The sequence below is a fragment of the Sceloporus occidentalis genome, unplaced genomic scaffold (assembly GCF_023333645.1).
Source record: "Sceloporus occidentalis isolate IW3139 unplaced genomic scaffold, rSceOcc1.0.p SCAF_162, whole genome shotgun sequence".
In the NCBI taxonomy this organism is placed as follows: domain Eukaryota; kingdom Metazoa; phylum Chordata; class Lepidosauria; order Squamata; family Phrynosomatidae; genus Sceloporus; species Sceloporus occidentalis.
Genome location: NW_028317142.1, coordinates 1,252,409 through 1,280,051, shown reverse-complemented (window position 1 = coordinate 1,280,051; position 27,643 = coordinate 1,252,409). Strand labels below are relative to the sequence as shown.

Sequence of the window (27,643 nt, the reverse complement as noted above, 5' to 3'; positions counted from 1 at the left end):
AATGAACGACGCTGGTGGTATGACTCATTTGTTGAGATTATGCTAATAAATATTTCCTTGGGCTCTTTATGCATGCGAGTGGGAGAATGATGAAGGACAGAGGTTAATATTCCTTTGAGGGTCTGTGTAATACACATCCTTGATCTTTTTTAATTTCCACAATGAAGTCTGCCATAACCATTTACATTTGCAGGCAATACAGCTACAGTGATGATGGATCACTTGTGCGCAGCTGCTTTTCTAATTCTTACGCTATTTTTCCAATCACTTTTTTGTCTTCCTGGTTCCTGGTAAATTGTACACAACACAGACACTCATTATAAAAAAAAAAAAAACTATTTCCATGCCATAAAGGAAATATTTATATACACAGCACAGTACTTTTATATATACAAAATGTTGTAATTCTCATCGCAATACCATTGTTGTTTATATGTTTGTGCAAACTGAGATAGAAATGTGATTTAACTAAGGATACGGTGAAACCGGCTGTGCAACAGAAATTTGACAAACTGCCCAAAATATGCATCAATGACTTATTCAACCTTTATCATAAACACCCGTGCCGTCATACAGTTATATTACATACTCATAGCTTTAAACTAGTCAACACTACTGAATTCTCCTGACTTAAAGGAACAGTGTAAAGCGGTTTGGCTGCACCCCTTTTTAGGGTGCAAGCTAGGGTGCCATTTTGCCAGATGGGAACCAGCAGGGGTTTATTCCTTCACCTGCTGCCATGGAAGAAAGCAGTAGGAGAATGCCAGTCTCTCAGTGGTGCTGTCTACCAGTAGATGGATACCTACCACCAGTAGAGTTAACAAGCTAGCTTTGTATCTAGACAAGGGCATCAGCGATACAACCTCTGACTGTCTCGCTAATTACTGGAAAAGCATGGGCAATGCAGACCTTTTAAACTTCAGTTTCCATGTTACTCTGAAATCCGACACCATATCAGTTGCCTACTTCTTTTTTAGAATTTTCTCATGAAAAAATATTTCTTTGGTTTGGACCTCAATTGCATTTCTGTTTTAATGATACCTAGACCTGCATCTTTCCACCTGGCCTTTTACCTTAAACTGCTGTTGCTATCTCAGATCTTCTGTGCAACTAAACTACTACTGTCCTTCATCTCACCTGCTTGTCAAGATGGTCAGTCAAAGCCAATATCACCCCTCCAGCTTAAAGATCACATTTGACCTCTCCCTGTCCATTATTACTTACATACAATAGAAGACAAATAAGACCAGGTCTACCCCATAACATAATGATTTGCTTACAGTCAGTTTGATATTATTCTCTAATGAAAAATCACCAGTCTACTGGCATTTCATATTAAGAACCATAAGGACGCATTATAGTTCCAGGAATAAATTGTACACCATTTTCTGACAGTCACAGGATTAACCATGGAACAATCCTCTTATCAGACTACAGAAAAGGAAAGCTAATTTTGCATGCATTTTTGTAGAATCCAGTTACAGAAGAAATTGATTACCATTTATTGTGAAGTAGCATTGAGCTCGGAACAGTTAGCAAGGAACATGTGGGATAAAATACAAGGGTGGTCCTGAAGGTCACTGGGTAGGCTTAATGCTGAACAGATTGTATTACTGGCGAACCACCCATAGCAACCACATAAGGTCTACACATGGAACATTGTTGGAGACACAAATATACATACAACTGATGTAAAAGTAGTATTTTATTGAATAAGAAATATTTCAGAATTGGTTGAATATATTTGAATATTTTTTTTTCTAGTTTTGGAGTTCTAGTTCATACTGAGTAAATAGGACCATGATATTTACAGCCAGCCAGGCTACAACACAATTTATAATACATAATACAAGGGATTAAGATGAAATCATAAGTCACAGCAAATGAAAATGCAAGAATGTTATTTAAAATATACTAAAAACAGGTGGAATTAGCGGTTTCTTAGTGGGGAAAGGCTTTTGCCAGGTTCTTAATTGCCATTGTCCCCTTAGCATAGCTCCCTGTACTTCAATGCAGTGCCTGTCACCAAAAGCTTGGCAATGAAAACAATTCAGTGGATCAATTCCGCATTCATATAATTTTATTTGCCCTTCTGCGGCACTGTGGAGGCACAATACATTTGATTCTTACACACTAGATCACCTGGCCTCAAAACCTGTGATAGAGTGATATGCAAAGGTGAAGGCAATTTATGATCACAGAGCAAGAGTCCCTGGATCTATAACAGAACTGTACCTATCACTGCACTATTACTGCATGGTCAGTGTACTTAAGTGCATATTTGTAGTCTTTGGAATACTCAACAGCCTATTTTCATAATGGCTACCTATTTCTGAATACCTTGTCTTACAAAATGTCAGGAATAAACAAATTGAAGTGATGTAGCCTATGGTTAGTGGTACCTGGGTGCAATATTTCTCACTATAAAACCATATACTAAAACATGCACTGTAATACCATACACCTAAGCATCCATACACACACATTATCTCTCTGCCATTACCCACTAACCCACTAACACCATGCACCTACACATCAGACACACACACTAATGCACTTATTCTCACTTTTTCCTCCCCTTCCTCTTCCTGTCCTCATCTTTCACCTCTCCTCTTTTTTGGCAGGGCTTCACTTAAGACGGTCATGCAGTGCCACTGCTTACTGTTGTCCCCTGGGTATAACTGAACCTCTGCAGAGACCACAGCCATTAATGGGACAAGAGGGGCTGCCACCCTATTTGCTACAAAGGGGGGGGGGGCATTCCTGAACAATGCCCCTGGGTATCTTTCTGCTTATAGAAGCAGATGTGACATCAGTGTGGGGTAGGACATCTAAGCCTGCCCCATGTACCAAGAGCCTTAATTAGGGCTTTGAGGGCACCTTGGCCATTTGAGGAAACTTTGATAACTCTAAGTGACAACTTGTGTATGTCACAAGTCATTGCACTAAAGCACAGCTTAGCTTTGACGAAACATCTAGAGTCGGGAGCAGAAGAAGGTCAATTGTGATGAGTAGGTGAGTTCATGAGAGGTTAGTGCAGCATCTACAGTCACAGGTCCATCTGTATGGACTCACTACATAAACATGTAATGTTCTAATCTCAACACTAAGAATCTTAACGCTAAATAAATGTTCCATCAACCAGCGACCACTGCATTAATCCACCGCGCCTCACTTGGCTGCAGCTGCTATTCTTCACCATGCAAAATAGTATGTTAAACTTGATCCGAGCCAAAGGGCTGCGAAGCAAAGTAAAGGAGCATTAACCCAGCTCAACACGGAAGTTAGGAGTTAAAACTGAGCCGATCGCCTTGCTGAGGATGAGCTGCTATTTGGGCTGAGACATCATCCCCTCCCCTTGCACGCCCCCTGTGCCTAGAACACAGAGGGGTAGGAAAGGGGCTCACTCTCTGCCAGAGGAACAGAAGACAAGGACGGTGTGTGGAGATACAATGTTACAAAGATCATTCACGATCGCACTTCTCTGGTGAGGCGTAGTGGATCTCCTCAGGGCAATTGAGTGGCACAGAAGTGGGGGAACAAGTCCCACCTGCGTTATGTGGCACACAACGTTTCGGCCACTGATTTAACCGCTTGCTACTTTTTATCGGCTCCACGTTTCCGCGCACTGCAAGGACAGAGACGAGGATCGGTTGGATTAATACTGAAATACGACTGATCGGGAGTGGATCGTTACATTTCAAAGGAGATCTCTAAGAAGTAGGAGGATGGAGACCCATTCATACATAAGGCTCTTTCTCACCTGCTTCTTCTCCGCGGTTTTCGTTCTGGGTAAGCGTCCCTATCCGAGCAAGCTGGAAGTGTCTGTGTATTTTTGACGAGTAAACATGTCCCCATGTGTAGTGATGGGAGCAATCTACATTGCACCTTTTACATAGACCGATAATGCTCTGCAGTTACTGTGGACTACAACTCCCATCACTTGTTGATGTCACAGCCGTGGAGGTTCATTTCGCAAAACTTAATGCTGCTCAGATCATTTCTAGTGACAGGGATACTATGGTTTTCATAAGGGGTGTAATACACAAACCCTAAAATACTAGATGCAACTTAAAAAACTTTTCTAGGAACTGTCCTTGTTCTAGATATCCCTCTTTAATCCAGCATTGGATTGTCATTCAAACATACAGTTAACATACACAGTTACCAGAGTAATCGCATGTAACATGTTTAGGATTATTTTGTAAGTTTGTATCCTTTTTTTGTTTCTAAGTAACTGAAATCCTTTAATAACTTTAGTCTTAACCTAAAAATAAGATCTGAATATCAAAAGTATCTCAGTATGCATTTTTTGCCTTAAAATAAGGCATCATTCCCTCAGTGGAACAGTGAAAAGTGGTTTATGAGTGTTTTTTTCTATTTTACACAAAAATCTACTTTTTAAGTAATATTAAAAAGGAACAGCTTGAACACATCCTGCACCAATCTGCTTTGTTAGGATAATACCACCCTATATGAAAGTTTGGATATTTGTTATTTTATAATGCTCTCCATAATTTATTTCTAGAATATTAAAAAGGGAGCTCTGACAATCACATAATTTTCAAGATGGACTAGAAGCAAATATCTCACCAATTTAATTTATAGATTTAGCAGAAATCCATTAGGTCAACATAGAAAATGTTCCCAAATATATTAATAGCTAATTTCAACAAATGTAAATAACCTTGATCGGTTGTCATTTGGTGGTCTGTTGTTTGTGGCTTCAAAGATCATGTGTTTGGGGGGGGGGGGCATTTTGTATTCAGTGATAATTGTAAGTTCTTAGTGGTCAGTGTTTTTCGTTAGGACTAAAGATCAGACACTACTTTGGTAATAAATAATAATAATAATAACAACAATAATAATAATAATAATACTATGGGGTACAGGGATTGCACATAGAGCCATGACATTCCTTTTTACTGGATTTATATTATGTTATAGTACATCTTGGAAAGCTTATGAAGTTTATTTTTTAAGTGTGTTTACAATAGGCCATCATGATCAAACACTTCCAAGACCTAGGGTCAGATGTATGACAGCACTTACAATAATAGTTTCCATGTGCATCATTAGTGGTGTGAGGCTCTCCTTAAAATGCTCTGTAAATCTGCTCCTTCAAGAAAATGCCATAAACCCTTTACAGTGAAAACTAACACACTATGGATATTGTTCTTTCAAGGCCCTATGAATTATACACATCTATGTACACATGTTTTAAACATGAAATGTCTCCAGTCCACTGGTGTTCCTGTATAGTGGCTCCTACTTTGCCACACTGAGAATTTACAGATCCAATACAAGGTGAAACGTAGAAACATTTCATTTGGCTGCAGATAACAATAATTGGGCCCATCCAGTGTGCCCATTTTTTTCTGAAGCAGAGATCTTAATCAGTCCTTGGTCTTCTCTTAGATTCAGGATAGCTTTATGCTCATCCCATACATGTTTAAATTCCTACACCTTAGCAGCCTCTGCCACCTCTGATGGGAGGCTGTTCCACTTATCTATCACTCATTCAGCAGTTTGGGACACAAGGTGTTAAAAGCCGTCCTCTTTGTATAGGGGGGATTTAGCCTCATTGAGGTGTTTCAGTCATTTTGGCTTCCACTAGTACTTAGTTGAAAGAAATATTGCTTCAAAAATGTACAAAACAAGTCAGGCATTTATCACCTTATTCTAAGTTAAAAGTCTCCCTGTCATTATGTTTGCAACCTCAGTTTTGTACACATTCGGTTCAGTCAACATGTCTTTCATGGTGTTTAATAGCAGAATAGGAATTAATTGTGAGCCATGAGAATGGTTTGTTGCCAGAAGCACGGTGTTTGACTTCACTTGTGTATTAATCCCTGCTGTTTATTCTCTTCTTTGTGATGTCCAATCAATCTTGAGTTGCTGGAGCCTGTTTGCCAGAGAACTGTTCCAAATCTCTTACAGAACTTTCTGAAGTCTTTTGCTGATCATTTTCCTCATTCTGTTCCCACATGCAGTTTTTTTGTTTTCAGTTTTTTTTTCTTTAAGAAACTTTCCAGAAAGTTGGCAGAAACAAATTCAGATATATATTTCTGCAATTTGTCAATGTATTTATTGTACAAACATGCAATCATGTTGGCCTTTTGTATACGATGTTGAAAAGAATTAGCTTAATGTTAGTAGTCAAATGGTTAAGCTGTCATTTTTAGAAATAACTAATGGGGAAAAAATACCATATGTGGGCAAGATGTAGAATATTATATTTTTTTTTATATTAGTACTGTTACTCAAGACTGATGCACTTTAATTTTAGACATTATCTGGCCCATAAAATAATTGTCTATAATAATTTGAACCATGAATTTTATTTACAAAACAATACATCTTAAAGAAAAAAAATCCTATTGAAAGTACTTTGATCCCCTATAGAGCAATTCTAATCAAAAACCCTTTATTACAACAGGAACCCTTTCCCCAACTTTCTGGCATGTATCATGTTTTCCCTATGTTCCTAGGCACTACATATATTGCTAATGGCCACTAATGCTTCTGTGGTACTATTTTGAGAAGCAGCAGATCATTCTCTTATAGCCTATAGGTCATAACCAGGTCATTTGGTTGTTCCGGTTAAACTATAACAAACTGAGAAAGGTATAAGCAACTGGAAAAAGTTCCCTGTGGTTTCAAAGTCCTTTCCAGGAATATCTGCAGCTCAGAGTCTGAGGCAGGCGTGGGTATGGTTACTGCAGAACATTGCAGGAATTACCAGTGTATTTGAAAGTTTACATAGACCTCTAGATTGTAAACTTGTGAGCAGAGCCCTCTTTACTTGGTTTGTTGGTTTGTCTTAGACTGTCAAGTCTAATTTTGTCATACTCTTTGAATATATGTATTGTATGAAGCACTGAGTAAGCTGTTTGTGCTATATAAATAAATAAATATAAATAAAAGATGAATGAGAAGAAGGGAGAAGAAAAAGAAGAAGATGAAGAAGAATGAGAAGGAGAAGGAGAAAGAAGAAGAACCAATGGAATTGAAGTTCCTAAAGCAGCTCCACACGCTTTACTGGCCAAGTGAACAATGAGTCTCTATGTCTCTATATAAACAAACATTAGCATTCTAGGACATAAACTTGCACTTAAACAAGTAAGCCTTAGCCCTATCTATATTAATATAATTGACTATTGACTGTTTAAGGGAAATAAAGGAGATGCACCTTGTACCAGAATTTACTCCTGTCATCATACAGCTTGGGCTTCCCAGCATATAGTTAACCTCTAGTCATGTCACAACTAGGGACAAATCTCCTTGTCATTAAAAACTGTATTAAAAACCATGATGAAGAAAGCCCATTCCTATCCAGCAGTATATGCAATTGAATTAGTTAATTAGTTGAATTAGTTATAATGTACTGCTTGCTGTACTCATCAAACTGTTTATAGTATATAGTGGATTTTGTACAGAGAACAATTCAGGTGGTAAAGGTAGAAGAATCACCATAACTGCTCATTGGTCTTGGTTTCCCACTTTGCTGGGGTTGGGGTGATGAATTATTCTTTATGTGTAGCCCCTATTAACTTCATAGCTGACCAGCTTTAAGTGCCTTATCTAATACACTATACATACAATGTCATCTAAGGGACCACTAAGCCATTATTTTACATACAGTCCAATATTATTATTGTTTTATATAGCACCATCATATTCCATAGCTCTGCACAATGGGTAAACAGGTAAGGAGGGCCCTGTTTAAATGAGCTTACCATCTAGAAAAATGACTTTTGGAAATAAGAATAACAGAGTCCTCAATTTCATATTGTTAAATCTTTTGAAAATACTTTGGACTGTGGTGGTGGTAGAAGTGGGATGGGGTGGAGTGGGGTCACGTTTTGAGCTGTAAGCCATCTCTCTTAAAAGTGCCCTATTGTAATGGCTTATCAATGCATTTTTTCACATTGTCCACCAGCGGACTAGACTTATGGCTTCTCACATTGCCTCAGATTCAAGATGTAAGAAATTTCAGCCTTGACGGGTTTTTTCTAATGACCCTGGAAAATATTTTGGAGTTGGAAGCCTGTCTGACATTGCAATCAGAAGCCCCAACAAGAAGGCATGACAACTCCTATCTGCAACAAGGCTATCACGTCTCACAGGATGGGCAGAGCAAGGATAACTTTCCTGACAGACAGGAAGGAGTTTTCTTTTTGAGGTTTGTTTCTTCTCACACTTCCACGTCTGTCGCCGTGCTGTGTTTTTGAACATTCAACAATTTGCCGTCAGCCTTGATCCACTATCATGAAACAAATGATGCTGCCATCCTAGACATATAATTCACGACGGACAATCACTTTCAGAGGGTGCGTCATTAATCATTCAAAAAGAATTAAAGTAACATTCTCTTTAGACCAAAAATAAAAGTGTTTGGGTTAAAAGTCTTACACATCAAAGCCTATGTTCTCAGGTGTAAATGCCTGTGAATTATTTTAAACTTATGTTACATGAAGGATGCCTTATGGTTACATTTAGAAATGTAGATTATAGATTTAAGTTACTATTAGATTTCCTGAAATGTTATTGTCTATGAGCTTGTCCCATTATTACTGTCATTGGTGTCTGTGTAGCGTATGTAATAGTTAATAAAATACATTGTACATCGCTACGGAATATGATGGCGCTATATAAAAACAATCAATTATATGAAATGTTATTCCAAGTATAAATGTTTTTATGTTTATTATATTTATACTACAGCAAGGATTCCTAATGTATTATTCTGCTAGGGGATCCTCATGGAGGGTCTACCATATGCAACTATTTCTCAACACCATGTTTCTCTTTAAAATGAGTAATGTTATCATTTTCTTATTAGTAATAATGCGTGCAAATAAGACCCACCAACAGTATGCCATGCTTCGGTGGGAAGGAAAGATGGAGGAAAGCTGCAGAAACCACAATTCCCCCTCTTTCTCATTCCGGCAGGCGTTCGGTTTATGCATCTGATGCTGGGATGCTCAAGAGTTGTGAAGGTTTAATCTAAGCAGAATTACAAAAAAGAATATACAGTTATATTTGAACTATGAGAAATTTTGGTTAATCCCCCCCCGATTTCTCCATCGTGCAAGTTTTAACTGCGATTGACAGAATTTTAATGGGTTGTGTTTACATTTACATTTCATTTATTTATATAGCGCCAGCAGATTCCGTAGCGCTGTTACAATCAGTGGAATCATTTAAAATCACATACAATAATAAATAAGGAGAAGAGGGCTTGTGGTTAAACATAAGTGAAAACTGTACGTTTACCACTCAAATAGAAGCATTTAACTAAGGAAAAAGAATTGCTTTTTTTTGCAATGTCAGTAATACAGTGAGTGTATGTTTAATATAATACATAGCACAGGGAAAACAACCACAAATGCAAGCTTAAAGACGATACGGTTTCATATCTATGTAACTAAATCAAATCCCTTTTCTTAATCTGTCATATACCTCATTCAAATGAAATCTGCAACAAGCATCATTGGGTTTTGTTGAACTAAGACCTGATGGAATGCCGAGGTGCTTTTATTGTTTTATGATCCACAGGCCTAAAAGCTAAAAAACGAAGAGCCTGTGGTTAGAGGGTATACATAGTAATTACAGGGTTGCTCTCTTAGACCCATCTGCTTAGAATTACAGAGTACGTTTAATCCTCGGCATAACCTTGAGACAATTTGGAGCCAATAGAGAGATCAAAACAACAGCTGCCAAAAGATGAAGTGGAGAAACAATTGAGTGCTGGGTTAAAATACGTGATAGGCAGGGTTCCATTTATCAAAGGCCAGGCCTAGCTTGTTGGCATTTTCTTACACGTCGGAATAAGCAGACAAGAATGACAGAATGAAATACTTGCAGGTCTTACTTTCTATTCCATGTAACATCTGGATCATTATTGCTTCCAGTGAGGTTCAGTGATATTTTCATCGGTGGTGCTACCCTGAGCCTGAGACCAAGGGCAGCACCACGTTCTCATACAAATAGGACCAGAAGATAGCGTGAGGGGGGCCGTAATGTGAACGTTCTTGGGTAATAAACCTGGTATTATTCACTCTGACCCAGCTTACCGTGTAATAAGCCTAGCTGTACCAATAATATTTAGTCTGACCCAACTCAGGTGAACTTAGAACCCCTGTTCTGCCCACGTTCATGATTAACAACTCAGAAAGGGTAGTTAAGCAACGCTTTCTCTTAATGTGTGTTTAACCCCAACCCTAACTTCTAATAGCTGAACTGCAGCCTGGCCAAAAGGTTACACGAGACTCTAGCTTTTCATAAATATATTAACGTAATTTGCATTTGCAAGCTCAAAATTTGCATTGAGTTTCTTTTCTACATTAATGCTAACTGATGCGCAATTAAAACCTACTGAAAAGAAGTCTATAAAACAAACAAAATGATTTAGATGAGGTTGAGTAAGACACATGTTTCTAAGTGCACTGTCTGTCAAATCTGGCATTGAAGGGTTAACCATCCTGTTTTTATGGGTCTGCATTGCTGTTCACCTAAATCTTCGAACTCTCCACAAAAATAGTGTTTACACGAGATTGAAATCTTTTTTAGTAGCTACAGCTGTTTAGTATAAGATGGGTAAGTCTCAGCACCAACGGGGAATAACTGAACATGATTCTATTACAACGTGGAGGTACGTTGTGTTTGGAATCGGTAGCGGGTTATTTAGATAATAATTACAATACAATTTCAATTTAACCTCTGCGCTAATGATCTGAAAAGTCATGCTACTCCAAGACCTGCAAGATTCAGAGGGCATGGGTAGCAGGGGATTATGCTGTGAGTGGCTGCCACCACCTGTGGTATACAGCCTTATTAAGGGAGATATTTAATAGAGGAGATTATCTGTTGGTATTTTGTTTATAATTACATTATAACAGTACATACCTAAGCAAAACTCCTGAAAATCAAGTTGACTTTTGGGTTCAGGGGACAGTTCAGGGGGAAATAAAATCCTCAATCCAGAGATTGTCTCATTAAATCAAGGACTTCTGGTCTCCTCTGTATACAGGTTTCCCAGACTTATTTAAGGAAACAGGGTTGTCCTACTGAGCATTCCAGCATCATCCAGGGGGCTTTATGCACAGCAGCAGAACATAAGTGTCCTTCTATACCCTGCTTTGTATCCACCATTACATTTTTAATATCATTTAATGCTTTTGACTCAGGAACTACAGGAAGATGCAGAAGGACAATTAGTTGGCATGTTTTGGTGGTTTGAACCTACTCTTTGTAGAACTTTTCTTTAAATGGCATTTGTTTGGTAGTTCATTGCAAGAAAGGTGGTGCTAATAGCTACAGAACCAACCGGTCAAGAATATTTTGGAGTCTTTAGCACAAACAAAACAGCTAAATGTATTACAAGCAGGACTTCCATTCTTGTCAGCACAGGAAGATCAATTAACCCTTTAAGGACAATGGGCGGTCCCTAAACCCATTGAAAACAATGCATTTTGAGCCCGTACATGTACGGGCTTTGTCATTAAGGGGTTAATTACCAGAGGCCTGATCATTTATGGGCTGAGATCCACTAACTAGGATCTGACTAAGCAGCCCTGCCATTTTAAGGCCAGTGGGCAACAAATGATGCATATCTTCACCAGTGAATACACGCAGCCACAATACCTTTTTACATCCATGCAGTGTGCAGCTGCACAGATCCAGCTCGGGTAGTACCAGATCTGCTGCTGAAGCCGAATTATCAGTATGTGGGAGTATCAGTGCCAGATGGTCAGTCTGGGCCTAAACGCAACACTCTATAACCTAAAAGATACAAAATATAATGTCGAGAAGGTTCAAGAACTGACACCCCTGGGCACTTGCTCAGGGTCAGTAAATAGAAAGACAATAAATTAAGTACTGCAACATTGTCCTACATTGCTGGGGCGGGGGGGGGGGGCAGAATGAGTCATAGAGTCATAGAGTCAATGAGTCATTGTGGTGATCTGGTTATGTTAGGGAGTTTTTTAATACCTACATATTGGCTTATTGGGAAAGGGAAAAAAATGCCTCACATGGGTACAAAACTGCCTGGCCGAGCTCAGGGAGCTCTTACTGATGAAAGGAATGAAATATTGCATATTAAGCTACAATAAGTTACAATAGGGGACAGCGAAAATAATTAAGGAAGACAATTAAAAAATTGACAGTAAACAACACACGTTAAAATACAGATTAGTACAGAATGAGAAGAGGGCCCTGCTCTTCAGAGTTTACAATCTCAGAATACAGGTTTTACGAATCATTTATAATGTTATCCAGTAGGATGATTTTTATGCTCCTTTACTTTGGTATCTAAGCATGTTTGCAGAACAAAGCCTTATCTGCCTATCACAGGTAGCATCTCTATCAACCCCCATGAGTCAGTGGCTTTGTGGTAGAAATTGCAGGTGTCTGGGAACAGACCCTCATACCAAATACTAAATTACAAGTGGTTTCTGCTTGAAAGCATTTTTGCTTGACAGATGCCCTTGAAGTTTTTCGTTTTGTCACATGTGGGTCATTGAAAGACAAAACAATGATAAAGCTCACCCTTGAATATATCTATAGAATCTGGAAATATGTCATGAAAATGTTGCACTTTTTAACCCTAGACTACTAACACCCAACATACCGTATATTTCTACAAAATGTTAATGCCAGTATTTTCCTAATTCATCATAAAATCTCCTAATAGTGTCACATTTTATCAGTCTTTAGGCAAGGTAAGAATTGTCTAGGATTATTTTTAAATGTAATTAATGAAATACATTAGTGAAAGATTTGGCTAGATTAATTTATCGTATTTATTTTTTATTTGCAATTTTTTGTACCGGAAAAAATTAATACATTTAAAAAAATTGCCTTGCAGCACACAGTTAAGACTAACTAATTGGTAAGAATGGGTTAATTTCAGTAGTGACGTGTACCTTGATAGAAATTCAAGTAGCCAAACTAATAAAATCTACTTTCTAGATCATTAGACAAATAAGCTGAGTTAGTAAAAAAAAACAAAACATAGAAATGTAGTTTTGTACATTTAAAATTTTATGATTTAAGTAGATATTTGTATAGAAATGTATTTGATGTTTCACAACTTTCACAAATACATGAGTTACCAAATAGGTACCAAACGTACTTTCGTACATAGCAAAGGTACTTAAGAAACAAAATTAAAAGAAGTAAATATGCCACTAAAAATGAAAATTTGTAAGCTATGTCTTACAAAATTAATAAGGTATTGATATTTATTTAATATATGATATTTTCAGAGTTCAACTTTATAACAACATGTATTATTTAAAAACTGCTCAAAAAACAGTTGTAAATCTGTAGGAAAATGTGATCGTTAATCAGTCTCTATTTAAAGGCTTTATAGACACACAAATATTATTTTATCCAATATTTCTTTTCACCAGTAATGGAACTGCAATAGTTATTAAAGAAAAAAAGACCTTTTTATTCCTCATGTATGCTTTGAAGGGACTGATGACCTGACCTTACTGAAAAGTGCCTATTGACCATGGGCATTCTTTTGCCAGAGGCCTCCGGGTGGAACTCTCATGAACAAACAGAGTATGCTCCTATGTAGGTTCTTTGTTAGAAATTGCCAAACACATACCAATTAGCGCATAAAAGCTTTGAATGAGATTGCTTCTTCATCAGAAGTGCTGAACGGCACGTCTGCCGTTTCCAGACAAAATATTGCTTTGTACTCAGTATCAGTGGAGATCTACTTTGGAGAGAACTTCAGATGGAGTTGTGGATATGCCTTTCATCTTTCACCTCTTGTGATCTTCAAGTAGAGCAAGTTTTTTAATAAACAAGTGAGCAGCTTTATGGCTGGAAACAGTCCACTTTTTATGTACCCATGTAAAGCAGGTGTTCTAGAATTACCAGGCCCTTACTAATGAGTGGACCTGGGCCCCGCGTGAACCAGAATAGAATCCCGGCATAATACCATAGATCCTACTTTATTATTTCACCAATGTACTTGCATACTCTAGCTACAGATTCTGAGCCCCTGATGGTACAGTGAGCAATCAAGGAATCTAAGTCTATTAGGTGCTGAGTCGGTGCCAAAAATGTGTGACCTGGTCTGTTTTATTTGAGAAAGTCAGCCCTTTTTGTATGAGTCTAAATTGAGTAACAAGCTCTTTTTCACATTGTAACCACTGTTTAGGTGACAAAGACCCTTTAAAGCCATCTTTTGAAATGTGCTTTGAAATTGAGATTGAAATATCACATCTCCCTTTATAATGAAATGTATCCGATTTCACATTTTTCTTGTAAGGACAGTATTGAAACAATTTAGCGAAAACTATCAGTATACCTTTACCCAGTGGTAAGCAACTTATGCTATGTATGCAATTTCACTAATTAATCCCCTTTGGTCCTGAAGAGACACATCCATTAATACTTACTATATACCAGTATCCACTGTCTGATTTATTTTTTTTATTTATTTGTCTGATTTATGCTAATCTATCTATAAATATATATATATAATTAGGGGGAGTATTTGGGTACAACAAAGAATATGAAAAAAAAAACTAATATTGTGAGATCAGCGATCTGTTTTAACCTGTATTGTAGGTAAATAGTTGGAATAATATACCACCAAGTAAACATATTGTCTATTACAGACGCCTTCCAGTGCCTTGGAACAACATTAGAAATGCGTTGGGTCACAATGACCCAATAAAATTGCAGCTACAAAATCTTTTTTTCTCTAATTTCCATCCTGTGCACAGTACAAATTTATTTTCCATTGCCAATTCAACAGAGAGCAGAGAAATGGATCAGAGCGCAGTGGTTTGTGGCTTTCTGGCAGGGTGAAAAAAAGATTACATGATTTAATATTTGTTTTATGTAAAAATGCATTACTCTAGATATATGCAATAAATATTTGTAAAAGTTACAACTGTTTTTTGTCATTTCATCAAAGTTTCATTTAATGTGTAAATTGCAAGTACCATAAAATATAATATTCAGACAAGTTACAAAAAAACATAGCACAGTGAGAATACCCAGGGTCCTGTTTATTTATTATAATGGTAATTTTTTCCAATTATAATTTATTTATTCCAGTTTATTATAGTCCCCAGTGCTGCAGACACGGCTAGGGAAATTACAGAATGACATGTCTGTATGTGTGCTTATCTATCTATATTATATAGTATATATATATATATATATATATATATATATATATATATATATAGATATATAGATATATAGATATATAGATATATATAGATATATATAGATATAGATATATACCGTATATATTATGTAGAGCCAGCATCAGCCCTAAATCAACAGAGGATATGTTCATGTTGCTTTATTTTCTGAAAGAATTCCGGAAAGAATTATTTATTATAAATCCATGTACTGAGTCCCATGATGCCAATTTCCTCGCTGTAACTTTTATGTTTGTTATTTTTGTGACGATTCTCAACAATGAGCTCTTTCATAATGCTTTCTTCAGATTGCTGCATATGTACACAAACAGGGATGATGGGACATCAAAGTCTGATGGGAGAAAATCTCATCGAACCCCAGCTATGTTGGCCAAAACTCTGAGACAATTTTCAAAAGAATAGAACAATTTGGCTATCTAGGCCAGTGCTGTCTATGGGTTTAAACAAAAAACAAAAGTTGGGTTGAATATCATTTGAAGTTTCAGACTGGGGCTATAAAACCAAACGAGCCTGAAATATCATACAAAAGGGCTTATTGATCATTTTGACAAGGACAGGATCTTTTATTAAAAGCAAATGCTGACCCATATGCAAGTCTGTAATTGTATTTTTGTTTATTTACATTCAACTGTAGCAGAATGTTTCCTAAAAAAAACTTATTTTTTTTAGCAGAGCCTGTGTTTCCGGTTTGACATGTTCTCTCCATACACATATTTAGGTGGTCACGTCTGATTTGAACCAACATGTAGTACATCATCACATATCAATAAGAAGTTACAGAAACAAATGTTGAGGAGGGTCCAGGTCAATCTAGATGCAATATAAATGTATATAGAATGTGTAAAAACAGAATGTGAGGTTTAATTCAAGAGCACTAGTTGATGAGTTCAGCATTTCAACTGACTGACTTGCCAACCCTAGTAAACGTCTCCTACATGGAGGGCCGAGTTGGCCCTACAAAAGGTATCTTTAAATCAGCAAGGTTTCTTGGTCTCACTCATCTAAAATTATTCATTTTGCAGAGTCAGCTTAGCCCTTTGGGGCCCATTGGAGTCAGACCTTCATATTGAAGTTGGTAGGCTGAAATTCGAGTGTACATATCTATGTGCTGAGATTTGAAATCCATTTCAAGTTTCACATGTTAAAAATGAATCATATTTAATCAGATAATGTGGTGCCATTGCTATATTGCAGGGGTGTCCGACCTTCGGTCCTCCAGCTGCTGCAGGACTACATCTCCCATAATGCTCTTTCAGTTAAGGGGCTGGCAGAGGAGTATGGGATATGTAGTCTTGCAGCAGCTGGAGGGCCGCAGGTTGGACATCCCTGCTAGACTGGCACAGGGGCATTGGTGTCTCCCCATAATACATTGTATCTCTACCCAAAATAATTTAGGTGGATCAAAATAAATTTTACTTTTCTACTAATGCAAATCAACAAGACAGAACAAACAAATTTGCTCATTAAACATGTAGGGTGAGCTGGTCTGAGTTTAAGCCCAAAGCCTAGCTAGGCCAATCTCGTTGGCAGTAGCCAAACTGACTACAACGACCCTTTTCAATGAGGACCATCCATGTATTGCAGGCAAGTCAGATTGCATTTCTGCTTGCAGAAAGAGAAAGCCCCTAAGAACAAGATGCTTTTCTTAACTCATGACCCTTGACATATTGTCTGACCAAGTTTAAAAGATTAGAATTTATGCTTAGCCCTAACTTGAAAGGGGAGAATTTACTGATTTTTCTTTTGTTTCAATAGGCTTTGGAGAAGGCTCCACTCTTACTTTAGCAGACACAAGGACACACCAGAGATCTCTGGAGAAGAATGCACTGAGAGCCTATAAAGAGTCCCAGTGTCACCACATGCTCAAACATCTTCACAACGGAGCTCGAGTCACTGTGCAGATGCCTCCAAATATTGAGGGTCATTGGATCTCTACAGGGTAAAAAGGCTTTTCATTATCTAATAACACTTGAGGTCCTAGCAAGCTTCAACAGAACTAATGGTTCTTTATTACACTAGATCACACAAATACTAATACTCAACATGTAGTATTACTGTTATGCAAACTATAAGCACACATTGCAAGCCGGTGCGGGCCATCAACTAATGATGTATCAGATTATCTCTATCACGTGAATTGATATAAAAATCCCTGTAGAAATTATTGTCTCCTCGCATTATACAGGGCAGTTATTTATATTAGCAGTAAAAATGTCTGCATACATATGCATAATTTCACTTTGTCACACTGATAATTGCGTTATTATATCAGGAAATCATATTGAATAGAACACCTATAGTGATGTACACCCTGACCATCACAGGATAGGTAGGGTGGAAGCAAAGATTATAAATGTTTATTTAAAAAATAATCCTCGCAATACTGACAAAGTAAAAAAAGTGTTAAAAAAATTAGCAAATTAATAAAATAGTAGTTTAGTCATTACCCTACTAATGCTGGTATCTATTTTCCTCTTAACAGTGTGTTAAATGAGTTATGTGTGTTATACAAATTTCTAGATTTGGTTTTTGGTTGTATGAGTACCAGATTAACATGCGCTGTTTGGACTGTGTGCACTCCATGGAAATGCTTCACTTCAGATTTTTCCATTACTTTTGATTGCAGCATTTTTTAGTGGTCACTGTCCACTTTTGAGCGAAATACCGGTACCTCCAAGGTATTTAAACTAATAGACAAAAAGCACAAGCTATAGGTAGTTTTAATTATAAATTTAGTGATGCTAAATGCTGGGCTGCAGTGGCTCCTCTTTAAAGGAGTATTTGAGATGCCCATATCTGCATTGATTTATAAGTATCGTATCATTAATTCTATTGATCGTTTCTCTTTACACACAGCATTGGTTTGACATGGACAAAGCATGTTTTGTCTCCTCTCTGAAGCCATGCATTAAGATTGTTGCATGATAAATTCCCTGTAAGCCTAGTAATGTGACACCCAAAGTAAAACATTTCTCATGTTTATACTTTGTTATAAAAAGTGTGAGCTTTTTAGATGATGCACCAAGCTCACCACCGCTGTCAGAATATTAACCCAAAACGTCTGCAGCCTGACCACCAAGCAAACACGACACGAGCTCAACTATTGCTCTGGTTTGAAGATCAGGATCCACTCCTGAGTTGGTGGGGCTCCCCAACCACAACAAGCTGTCTCCTGTTTTCCTTGTGGTCTGGCCTGAGACTCGATAGGGAAACCAGTCTACGGAGAGTTTCCTAGCTGTCTGGATTTCAAAGTACTTGGCAAGCCTTTTTTTCTGTTCATTTTGCTTTTAAATTTAGACTCCAGCACATTCATTCCTATGAGGCTATAATTCACATATTTTAATTTTGTTGTCAGAGTTAGCTCTATTAATATTTGGAAATGTAGAAGCCACCTTATTATGCTTTGTGGTCATTAATGTATCTGAGCTTTCATTAAAAACCACACTGCCCACAAGTGCCATACCACTTGCTGACTATGTAAACACAGGGAAGCATTTAGGAGTGAGCAGCGTGTTTGAGAAAACCACTGAGGGGGGTCGGCATATCAAGTCAGAAAATTGAGAAATGACGGATATTCGTCTAAGAAAAATGTGATGTATTCCACTTCTGTGTACGGCGATATCCGTGATGCTTAGGCCACACATCTTCTAGTGCATTCCCTGGTTGGTTTTGATAAAACAGCACAAGTCCAAAGTCTGCGAAATTTGTGTGAATCACCGCTTAAATGGTAAACGCAACCTTGGAATATCCATTTTATATAAGCGTTAACAGATAAAGGGGACAGCAAATCACTACATTAAGTATGGGTATTCTAAGCCACTAAGGGGTCCACTGCACATACTGTATTATATCATATCAATTCAATAAATATCGTATATGATTGTGTTATGTGTTTATTATATGGTTATATCTATTGGAGTGGAAAGTACAGTTTTCTATAGAATATTATTGATTGATTAACTGGGATCCTGATGTTAATTTGCACATTTTCTTTACAGTTCCAAAGATATTGCAAAGGGGTGCTCTGTTTTCAGCACCTTATATAGTGCCTGGTTTTATAAAATATTTGCTGTCAGAAAGGGATGCAAGCAACCAAGCTTTTTCTTTTTCATCACAAAGAATCAAAATATGTCTTAGTTGGTGAGAGACAAGTGGAAAGAAGGAAAATACATCAATACAAAAATATAATTAATTTAAGTCATTTACTATAAAAATGTAAAAGTATTTACTGTTGTTAAAGTATTTTTTACTGGAATAACCACAGTAATGTAACATACAGGGATCTCGGAGGGTGTATAGTGGTTTAATTCTTAAGTATTTATTTAGGCATTAAGATTTAATCCCTTAAACCTTTAGGCTTATTTTCTTCTGCTTGTTATTATAGATGTGAGGTGCGATCTGGGCCAGAATTCATCACAAGATCCTACAAGTTCTACAATAACAATACGTTCAAAGCCTACCAGTTCTATTATGGAAGTAACCACTGTACCAACCCAACTTACACACTGGTTATCCGTGGCAAAATTCGCCTTCGCCAGGCATCATGGATTGTAAGAGGTGGTACAGAGGCTGATTACCAACTCCACAACGTGCAGATTATACCTCATACTGAAAGTGTGGCAGAAAGACTCACTTTGCTAGTAAACCAGTCCTGTCCTGGTTTTGTTCCGGCTGATAGACCCTGGGATGTGAATGTTGGTTATGATCTGTGGAGGGAAGAGACTGGCTTTAGGTGTTTGAAAGCACTCAACTTTGCAATGCATGAACTGCAGTTAATTCGTGTGGAGAAACAATACATGCATCACAACCTGGACCACCTAGTAGAGGAACTATTTCTCGGGGATATTCACACAGATGTCTCCCAGAGGATGTATTATCGACCATCCAGTTACCAGCCTCCGTTGCAGAATGCCAAGGTAAGGATGGTGACATATTTGCTTATTATATATTTTATTTTTATTATTTTTTTTTAAAAAAGAGATCTAACAGATTTTTACACCCTATGTGTTAAACCACAAATATCAATTTATTATTTTTATGGAAACATCCAGTATAAGCATTTACCAAGATTCTAAAAAACCTTTATTAAGCAGCAGAGGTCAAAATTCATGCATGAATGCGTTCTACTATCTGTGATAGTGGAACAATATTCGTAGAGTAAGTCTTAGGGTCACATAAGCTTTCACGGCCTCAGAGGTCCATGTTTCAGATGGGGAAGGGACTTCTGAGGTCTAGTGTCCACATACTTTTGGCCATATAGCGTATGTCCTCAGTCTCTCTAAGCACAGTGTTTTCTGCTCTGCGTCAAGCTGCTTGGCTCGACCTCTTTCAGCCTTAAAGCATGTTTGTCAATATACCATGCTTCCATATCAGCGATATAGTCTTCACGGTTGGAGCGTTTGCATTGGAAGTGTTTAGGTTTACTTCACTTACACCAAGCAAAAAAGTGTCATGAATGCCCTTTTTTACTGTATTGGGGAGAAAGAATTATGATGCAAACTATGTCAAGCTTAATTTAACTTTGTGTTCTCAGTATTTCCTCCACAAAAAGAGGTCAAGATAATAAGAGTACATTTTTGCAGAGGCTGCCTTGGAGATCAGGCTGTCTAGAGACAGCTTAGACCAGGGGTAGGCAACCTCCAGATGTTGTGAATTACATTTCCCATGATGCTTTGCCAGCAGTATGACTATAAGAGTATTATGGGAGATGTAGTCCACAACATCAAGAGAGCCGAAGGTTGTCTACCCCTGGCCTAGACTATCCTATGTCAGCAGGAGTCAACATCACTGGCAATGCCGGCGTAACAGGTTATCCGGTATCCACTTCTGATCACTTAATCAGGGGATGTTTTTGAACTTAAATTGGGTTATTATCAGGGCCGGCCCTACAATGGAGCCGACTGGGGCAATTGCCCCAGGCGGCACTTCAGAAGGGGCGGCACTTTGCCGCCCCAAGCGGGTTTTTTTTGGTTTTTTTGAAGCGGAGGAGAGAGAGAGGGGCACCGAGTAGTTTTCGCTTACCCGCTCGGCGCCCCTCTCTCTCTCCTCTGCGGCGAGTTTCCCTGTTCGGTCTCGGTGCCGGCTTGTAATGCAGAGCGCCGGAAGTGACGTGAATTTCCGGCGCTCAGCATTACAAGCCGGCACCGTGGCAGCACAGGGAGACTCGCCGCAGGACTGTTTAAGGGTAAGTACCGGTGGGGGGGGTAGATAATGCCGCCCCCCCCCGGCGTCGGCGGGGGGCGGCATTTTAAACTTCGCCCCAGGCGGCGTTAAGTCTTCGGCCGGCCCTGGTTATTATTCAGCAGTGACACATACTCTATACGCTATAAAGAAATAGCAAAAAAGTTTATTTTCTACTTTGGGATAGTTTTTTTTTATACATATGAACACTAATACTGTAATATGTTATATATATTTATGTATTTATGTGGTTTTAAAAGAAGGCCTTACATCAATGTGTGATCAGTGTGAGTAGACCAAACAACAAAAATGGAAATCATGGTTAAAAGAGGGGATTAAGGAACCATTAACAGTTTTATAACTTTTTGCAATATCAACTTTCCTAAGACCATATAGTCTCTCACTATGACCATACCAAACAAAACAAAAGGCACTAGGTGGGGGCAGTTCTAATCAATGAATTTAGTTTTCCTGAAAGATCTGAAGTTGACAGTTCTCCTTTTAACATTTTCACAGAAACAGCTAGGAAAAATTGGGCCCATCTGGTCTGCCTGTTTCTCATCTTTCTGCATCATTGTATGTTTTGTGTTTTTGTGTTTTCTTCACATCTGTTCACGAGATATTGTGAAAGTGAATACTTACTAGTATTAAGTTATTATAACCCAATATGTTTGAATGTAGTTTGGAAATCTCTATTGAAAACTATTGTGGCTGGTCCACCCAGGACCCCTTGGTGGACAATTTAATGATGTTCTAGGGACCTTCACAAACCTTGTCACGGACACCTTGCCTATGCCTGGGCCCTCCTCAACCGTTTGGTCTTTCACCTCTTGTGTAATAAAGAAGTATGTGCAGTAAGATGACTGCTGAAGCCTATAATTCAGCACTTGTTTGTGGCTTCACCTGTAGCTACAAAAAAGTGATAATGAAAGGTCTGCTCTTATGTGCCCAAATAATGGCACATTGCCGTAACCACAAAATCAGCCTCAGAGCTAGCTGGCTTTATTCCAAATTCCTGCTGAGATCTGGCTTCAAGGTGGTAAATCAAACATCCATACCTTACTAAAAAGAAGGGCAGCTTTCAGCCAGGACCTAAGACTACATGCCTTTATAGATTACCGTACTAGAGAGGAAAAAAAAGACATACTTTGGTCGGTTTTTCTGTCCATATCTCCATGTGTCTACGAAAAGATAAACTAGAACATGAAAGGAATCTTAGAACACCAACAGAAAACATCAGAAACCTTTTGAAACATCCCCAAAGCAGGGAAGGTGTTATGCCAGGTGATCTGCCAGAAATCCATGTGTAAACCAGATGGAGGTAGATCATTTGCTGTGATGATTCAAGAGGAAACAAACATGGTGTTTATTGATGATAGATATAGATAGATATTTAGATAGATAGATAGATAGATAGATAGATATGTGTGTGTGTGTGTGTATATTTTCATTAGTTAAAGAAGGTCTGTTTATCACTCTTTATCACTCTTTAGAACTTTAGCCTTATTCCATTTAGATAAGCTTTATGTTTTCCATATGTCTTTTTATCTTTGTATATAATTATTTGTATACACACAACTATTTCAGACATGTTCAAAAAATAAATCATATTCTGTCTTTAAAAATGGAACAATTTGGAGCCGTTACCCAAGCTGCTTGCTACAAAGGATGAAAATAATTCAATATAAGATAAATGGGTGGATTGATATTTGCCTTCTTGTAATCATGCGGGAGACTTTCTGAGGACAGATAATCTTTTCATATCTGTTTATAATATAATTTTCACATAGCTATATATATATCTATGCTAGGAACTGCTTGCTGTATAAAATGGGTTTCCAGTAATAATGAAAGCTTCCTTTCAGATGTTAGACATACGTTATTGCGTTTGATCTCTGTGCTAATTCTTTGCAGTTCTGGCTTATAGATCTGCTTTAAAAAATGTTCAGCTGGAACAAAACACAAGCCCTTTAGTATACAGTATGTGCCATCAAAAGCTTTAGTTGTCATGAACTTTACTTATTTTAGCCAAAATAAATAGTTCCACAGAATGAGAAGGAAATGTCACTAGTAATGTGTCAATTACATAGAGTTTAACAGCAAATAAGAATCATTCGCCCATCTAGTCTGCCCATTTGTCCTGTTGCAAACACTCAGCCCTTAATGAGTCCTTGGTCTTGTCTTAGATGCAATATATCCACATGCCTACCCCATGCATGTTTAAATCCCGTTACTGTATACATCTCTACCACTTCTGTTGGGACGCTGTTCCACTTATTTACCACCCTCTCAATAAAACTTCCATACATTAAGTAATTTATAAGGTGGGGCAAAAAGTCATGCAGTGATGTAAATTAATGCATTCAATGTTTTGTTCGTTTAGTTTTTATAGAAAAATATTAAAAATAGAAGGGCAAATGCAATTGCTTTGTACCAGCCAATGTAATGCTACAATTACAAAATGATATTAGTTATGATTCCATAGAAAAGCCACTTATAGAGTAAGAGGTCATAGAGATGATCAAACATCTCAAGAGGTCCCTTAATGTCTATAAAAATTGTCAACAGAAGCAATGGTCATTGAATAAGACTCGTGTCAAAAACTTTGTAAAGTCCAAGTAAGTCCAAATATTGTAACGGTTGGGGAAACCGTATAATATAGTTTTAGGTTTGACTACAAAGCAATGTTGACGGTTTCCCTAACAAACGGTCTTTGATTGTTCAAGCAGAACCTTCAAAAAAAAACCCTCATTCTTTCTAAACTCATTTTTCTGTATTCCCTTCAATTAAAATCAGACCAACATATAAACTGTTTTGGGCTCCTAGATCACTTCATTCTGGGACCCGTGGCTAACATGCATAAACATTCCATGTAAAAAGCACCGTGCTGCTTTGATATATATCCTAATGTTCCCGCATAACAGCCTTTTCCCTTATTTGAGGTTTATTATTAAAAAAGATTAATAAAAGGATTAAACAGGATTTCGGCACTTCTTTATTAACAATGTATACACCGACTATAATAGCCTAAGGGGTTTAATCACCAATTTAGCTCCTACATTTTGAATGGCTGCAATAAAGCACTTATTTAATTAATCCAAGGAATTCAGAAGTGGCCTGTTGAGCTGGTTTAGCATGCTCCAAAGAGATCACATGGCACGCAGACTAAGTATATCGATAGAAATAACCGCCTCAGGGAGTACCATACATTCTGTATGATGGGATGCAATAATAGATATCAAACATAAAAGCTATCACTTTTTGTAAGTGTTTTGTATTAGGGTCATTTCTACTTTAAAAGGAGAGAGTAAATGTTGATGTAGGATGCGGACCACCGTTCAAAAGTTTAGGGTCACTTAGAAATTCCCTTGTAGTATTTTATTTTATTTTTAAAGAAAAGATAATTTTGCTTAGATTTTATAATTTATTATAATGCATTAGCTAAAGTTTAAAGTTTACTTTTAAAGGCTAATTGATCATTAGAAATCCCTTTTGCAATTATGTTACACAGCAAATGTCCTTGTTTTCCTTGAAAACAGCTAAGTGACCCCAAACTTTTGAACGGAAGTCTGTGTGTATGTGTGTATGTATGTATATATAAGCATAGATAACCATGTAATGATACGATGTATGGAAAGATATTTTCTCTTATTTTGTCAGTTGGTCATGTATCACTTTTACAAGCATGTATCTGTCTGAGAATTCCTTGTCTTCATTTATAATAAGTGTTTTTATGAATGCACATGTGCGTTTCCACAATCTACCGTAAGGAATTGACACTTCATGTATTTTAACCTTGTAACAACAAAAAGCACTGTGCAGACACTTCCTCTATGGGAAGGCAGTGCATTGCTCTGATCAAGATCAAAGACTTCTTTGATTTAACATCAAACGCACTTGGTCCCTTAATCTTAACCCCTCTATTACCAGAATGGCCTGTGAAGAGCACAGCCAAAAATGACTTGGTGATTGCTGCCTGGAAAAACTTCAGTTGCCTTAGATGAAAACAGGCATATAAAAATCTACTTGACTGATGTATTTTTTAATAGCCTGTGTTTAGGATTTATCTGTTTTGGAATGAGGAATACATGAATGAATGTATGAATAAATGAATGATCCATTTGGAAAAATATATATCATTTGATCTTCCATTTAATGTAAAACCCGATTTTTGTATTTATGTTTCAGAATCACGATCAATCATGCATTAACTGCAGAATCATCATTCACTCGGATGAGCACCACCCTCCGATATTACCTCCTAAAGCTGACCTGACTATTGGGTTGAATGGAGAATGGGTCAGCCAGAGGTGTGAAGTTCGCCCAGAAGTCCTGTTTCTAACCAGGCACTTTATCTTCCATGATAACAATCATACCTGGGAAGGATATTATTATCACTACTCAGACCCCATCTGCAAACACCCTACATTTACCATCTATGCCAAAGGCCGTTACAGTCGTGGCATGCACTCCTCTAAAGTCATGGGCGGGACAGAGTTTGTGTTTAAAGGTAAATTGGCCACGTTTACAGCAGATATTTACACAAGTCAAATTTGCATACTTGTGAAATGATCAGGACATTGTGAATTTTGCACTTGATGTGTATAGCCTATCATTCTAATTATGTATATGATGAAGTTGGCATTCCAATGACCCATTGCTATTGGCATCAACAAAAGAAAAAATGTGATTTATGACCCTAAAGTCATAAATTCTCTTCACCAGCACATCATATCATATATGATATTGCTGTTAACATAGGTTGACAGCTGTATCCTGTTCTCTTAAGACATATTTATTGACATTTTACACCTACCAAGCAGTCCCTAATGTTAAGTTTTTTGCTTTCTGGGGGGAAAAAATTCACTGAAACTGGCTTTTTCTTTTTTTCTTTCAATTGTGAATTTGGGGGACATTGAAGCTTTACATTGAAGTGCCAAAATTGAGTTGCCTAAAATTATTAACAGAGTTCCTACCTCAATCAAAGCTCTCATTAACATTGTTTTGTTTGTTACAGTGAATCATATGAAGGTGACGCCTATGGACTTCGCCACAGCGTCATTACTAAATGTCTTCAATGGAGACGAATGTGGGGCAGAAGGTTCTTGGAAAGTTGGCATTGAGCAAGATGTCACACACACCAACGGTTGTGTGGCTTTGGGGATAAGATTGCCTCACACAGAATACGAGCTCTTCAGGATGGAGCAAGATGCCCGAGGGAGGTACCTGCTCTTTAATGGCCAAAGACCAAGTGATGGATCTAGTCCAGATAGACCTGAGAGGAGAGCAACATCTTACCAAGTGCCTCTTTTCCAATGTTCATCCTCCTCTCTAAGGCTTGATGGGGCATTGGAAGTACAGCAGAAAGCTCAGGGCAGGAATTCCGCATCTGCCAGCACTCACCTTTTCTGGTTTTCCAACATTTTACTTGTGTTTATTTGTACTGTTCTACATTTAGACCTCGTTGACTAGAAATAGGAAGAAACATCCTTTAACAACTATTACATTTGGATACAATGGGACCAAGGATTTCTGCGTGTTGGAAGAAATGACATTTATTTACTTGATGCACTTGGCTGTTACCCTTATTTTCATTCCATTGCCTTACTTCTCCTTCCTCCTCTTCCTCTGATAGCCTTTCAAACTGTCGGACAAATTTTGTTTGAAGTTTGGTCTTTGAACTTCACCAGCTGGACCTAGCCTTATGTGACTGCATAACAGTAATTGCACTTTAGGTCAGCAGGCAACTTTCTATTAATATATTACTGGAGCTAACGTACTTTACAGATAATTAAAGCGGTGTTTTGTCTGTGCCATATTCCTGTTGTGACTAAAATGGCCATGTCTAAAAAGTGTTGGGCAAAAAAAAAAATCAGGATTTATTTTGACCGTATTGTGACACATCCTAAAAGTTGTCTCTCTATAGCTGAACTCTTCTGAGGGACTACATTTCTACCCTTTGTATGGCAAACAAGTTTAAATATTTGCTGTAAATAGCTGTGTAATTTGTGTGTATATATGTAAATGAAAGATGCATTGATTTATATTAACATATGACCCCTTTTACACCAAAGAATAAAGATGTGACCAGTTTTCAATGCTTTACAGAGAATATAGTGAGAATTTTACATATTTGAAAAAAACTTTATTACTTTTTTTACTGTCTTCATGAAGAATGCAGAGGTCTGTTTGTAAATGCAAATGCAACTATTTAACCTACAGAGTCGCACATAAATGATCAATTTTATAGTAATACA

General features: G+C 37.6%; 1 protein-coding gene across 1 annotated transcript; it reads left to right on the top strand.

The window, feature by feature from the left end:
- Positions 1-17,065: 17,065 nt before the first annotated feature.
- LOC149279554 (protein APCDD1) lies at positions 17,066-26,858 on the top strand. The gene is made up of 4 exons (XM_089501058.1): positions 17,066-17,145; positions 19,591-20,122; positions 25,575-25,896; positions 26,404-26,858. Exons 1-4 carry the CDS (start codon positions 17,066-17,068, stop codon positions 26,856-26,858), a joined length of 1,389 nt encoding a protein of 462 aa, XP_089357184.1.
- The last annotated feature ends 785 nt before the right edge of the window (positions 26,859-27,643 follow it).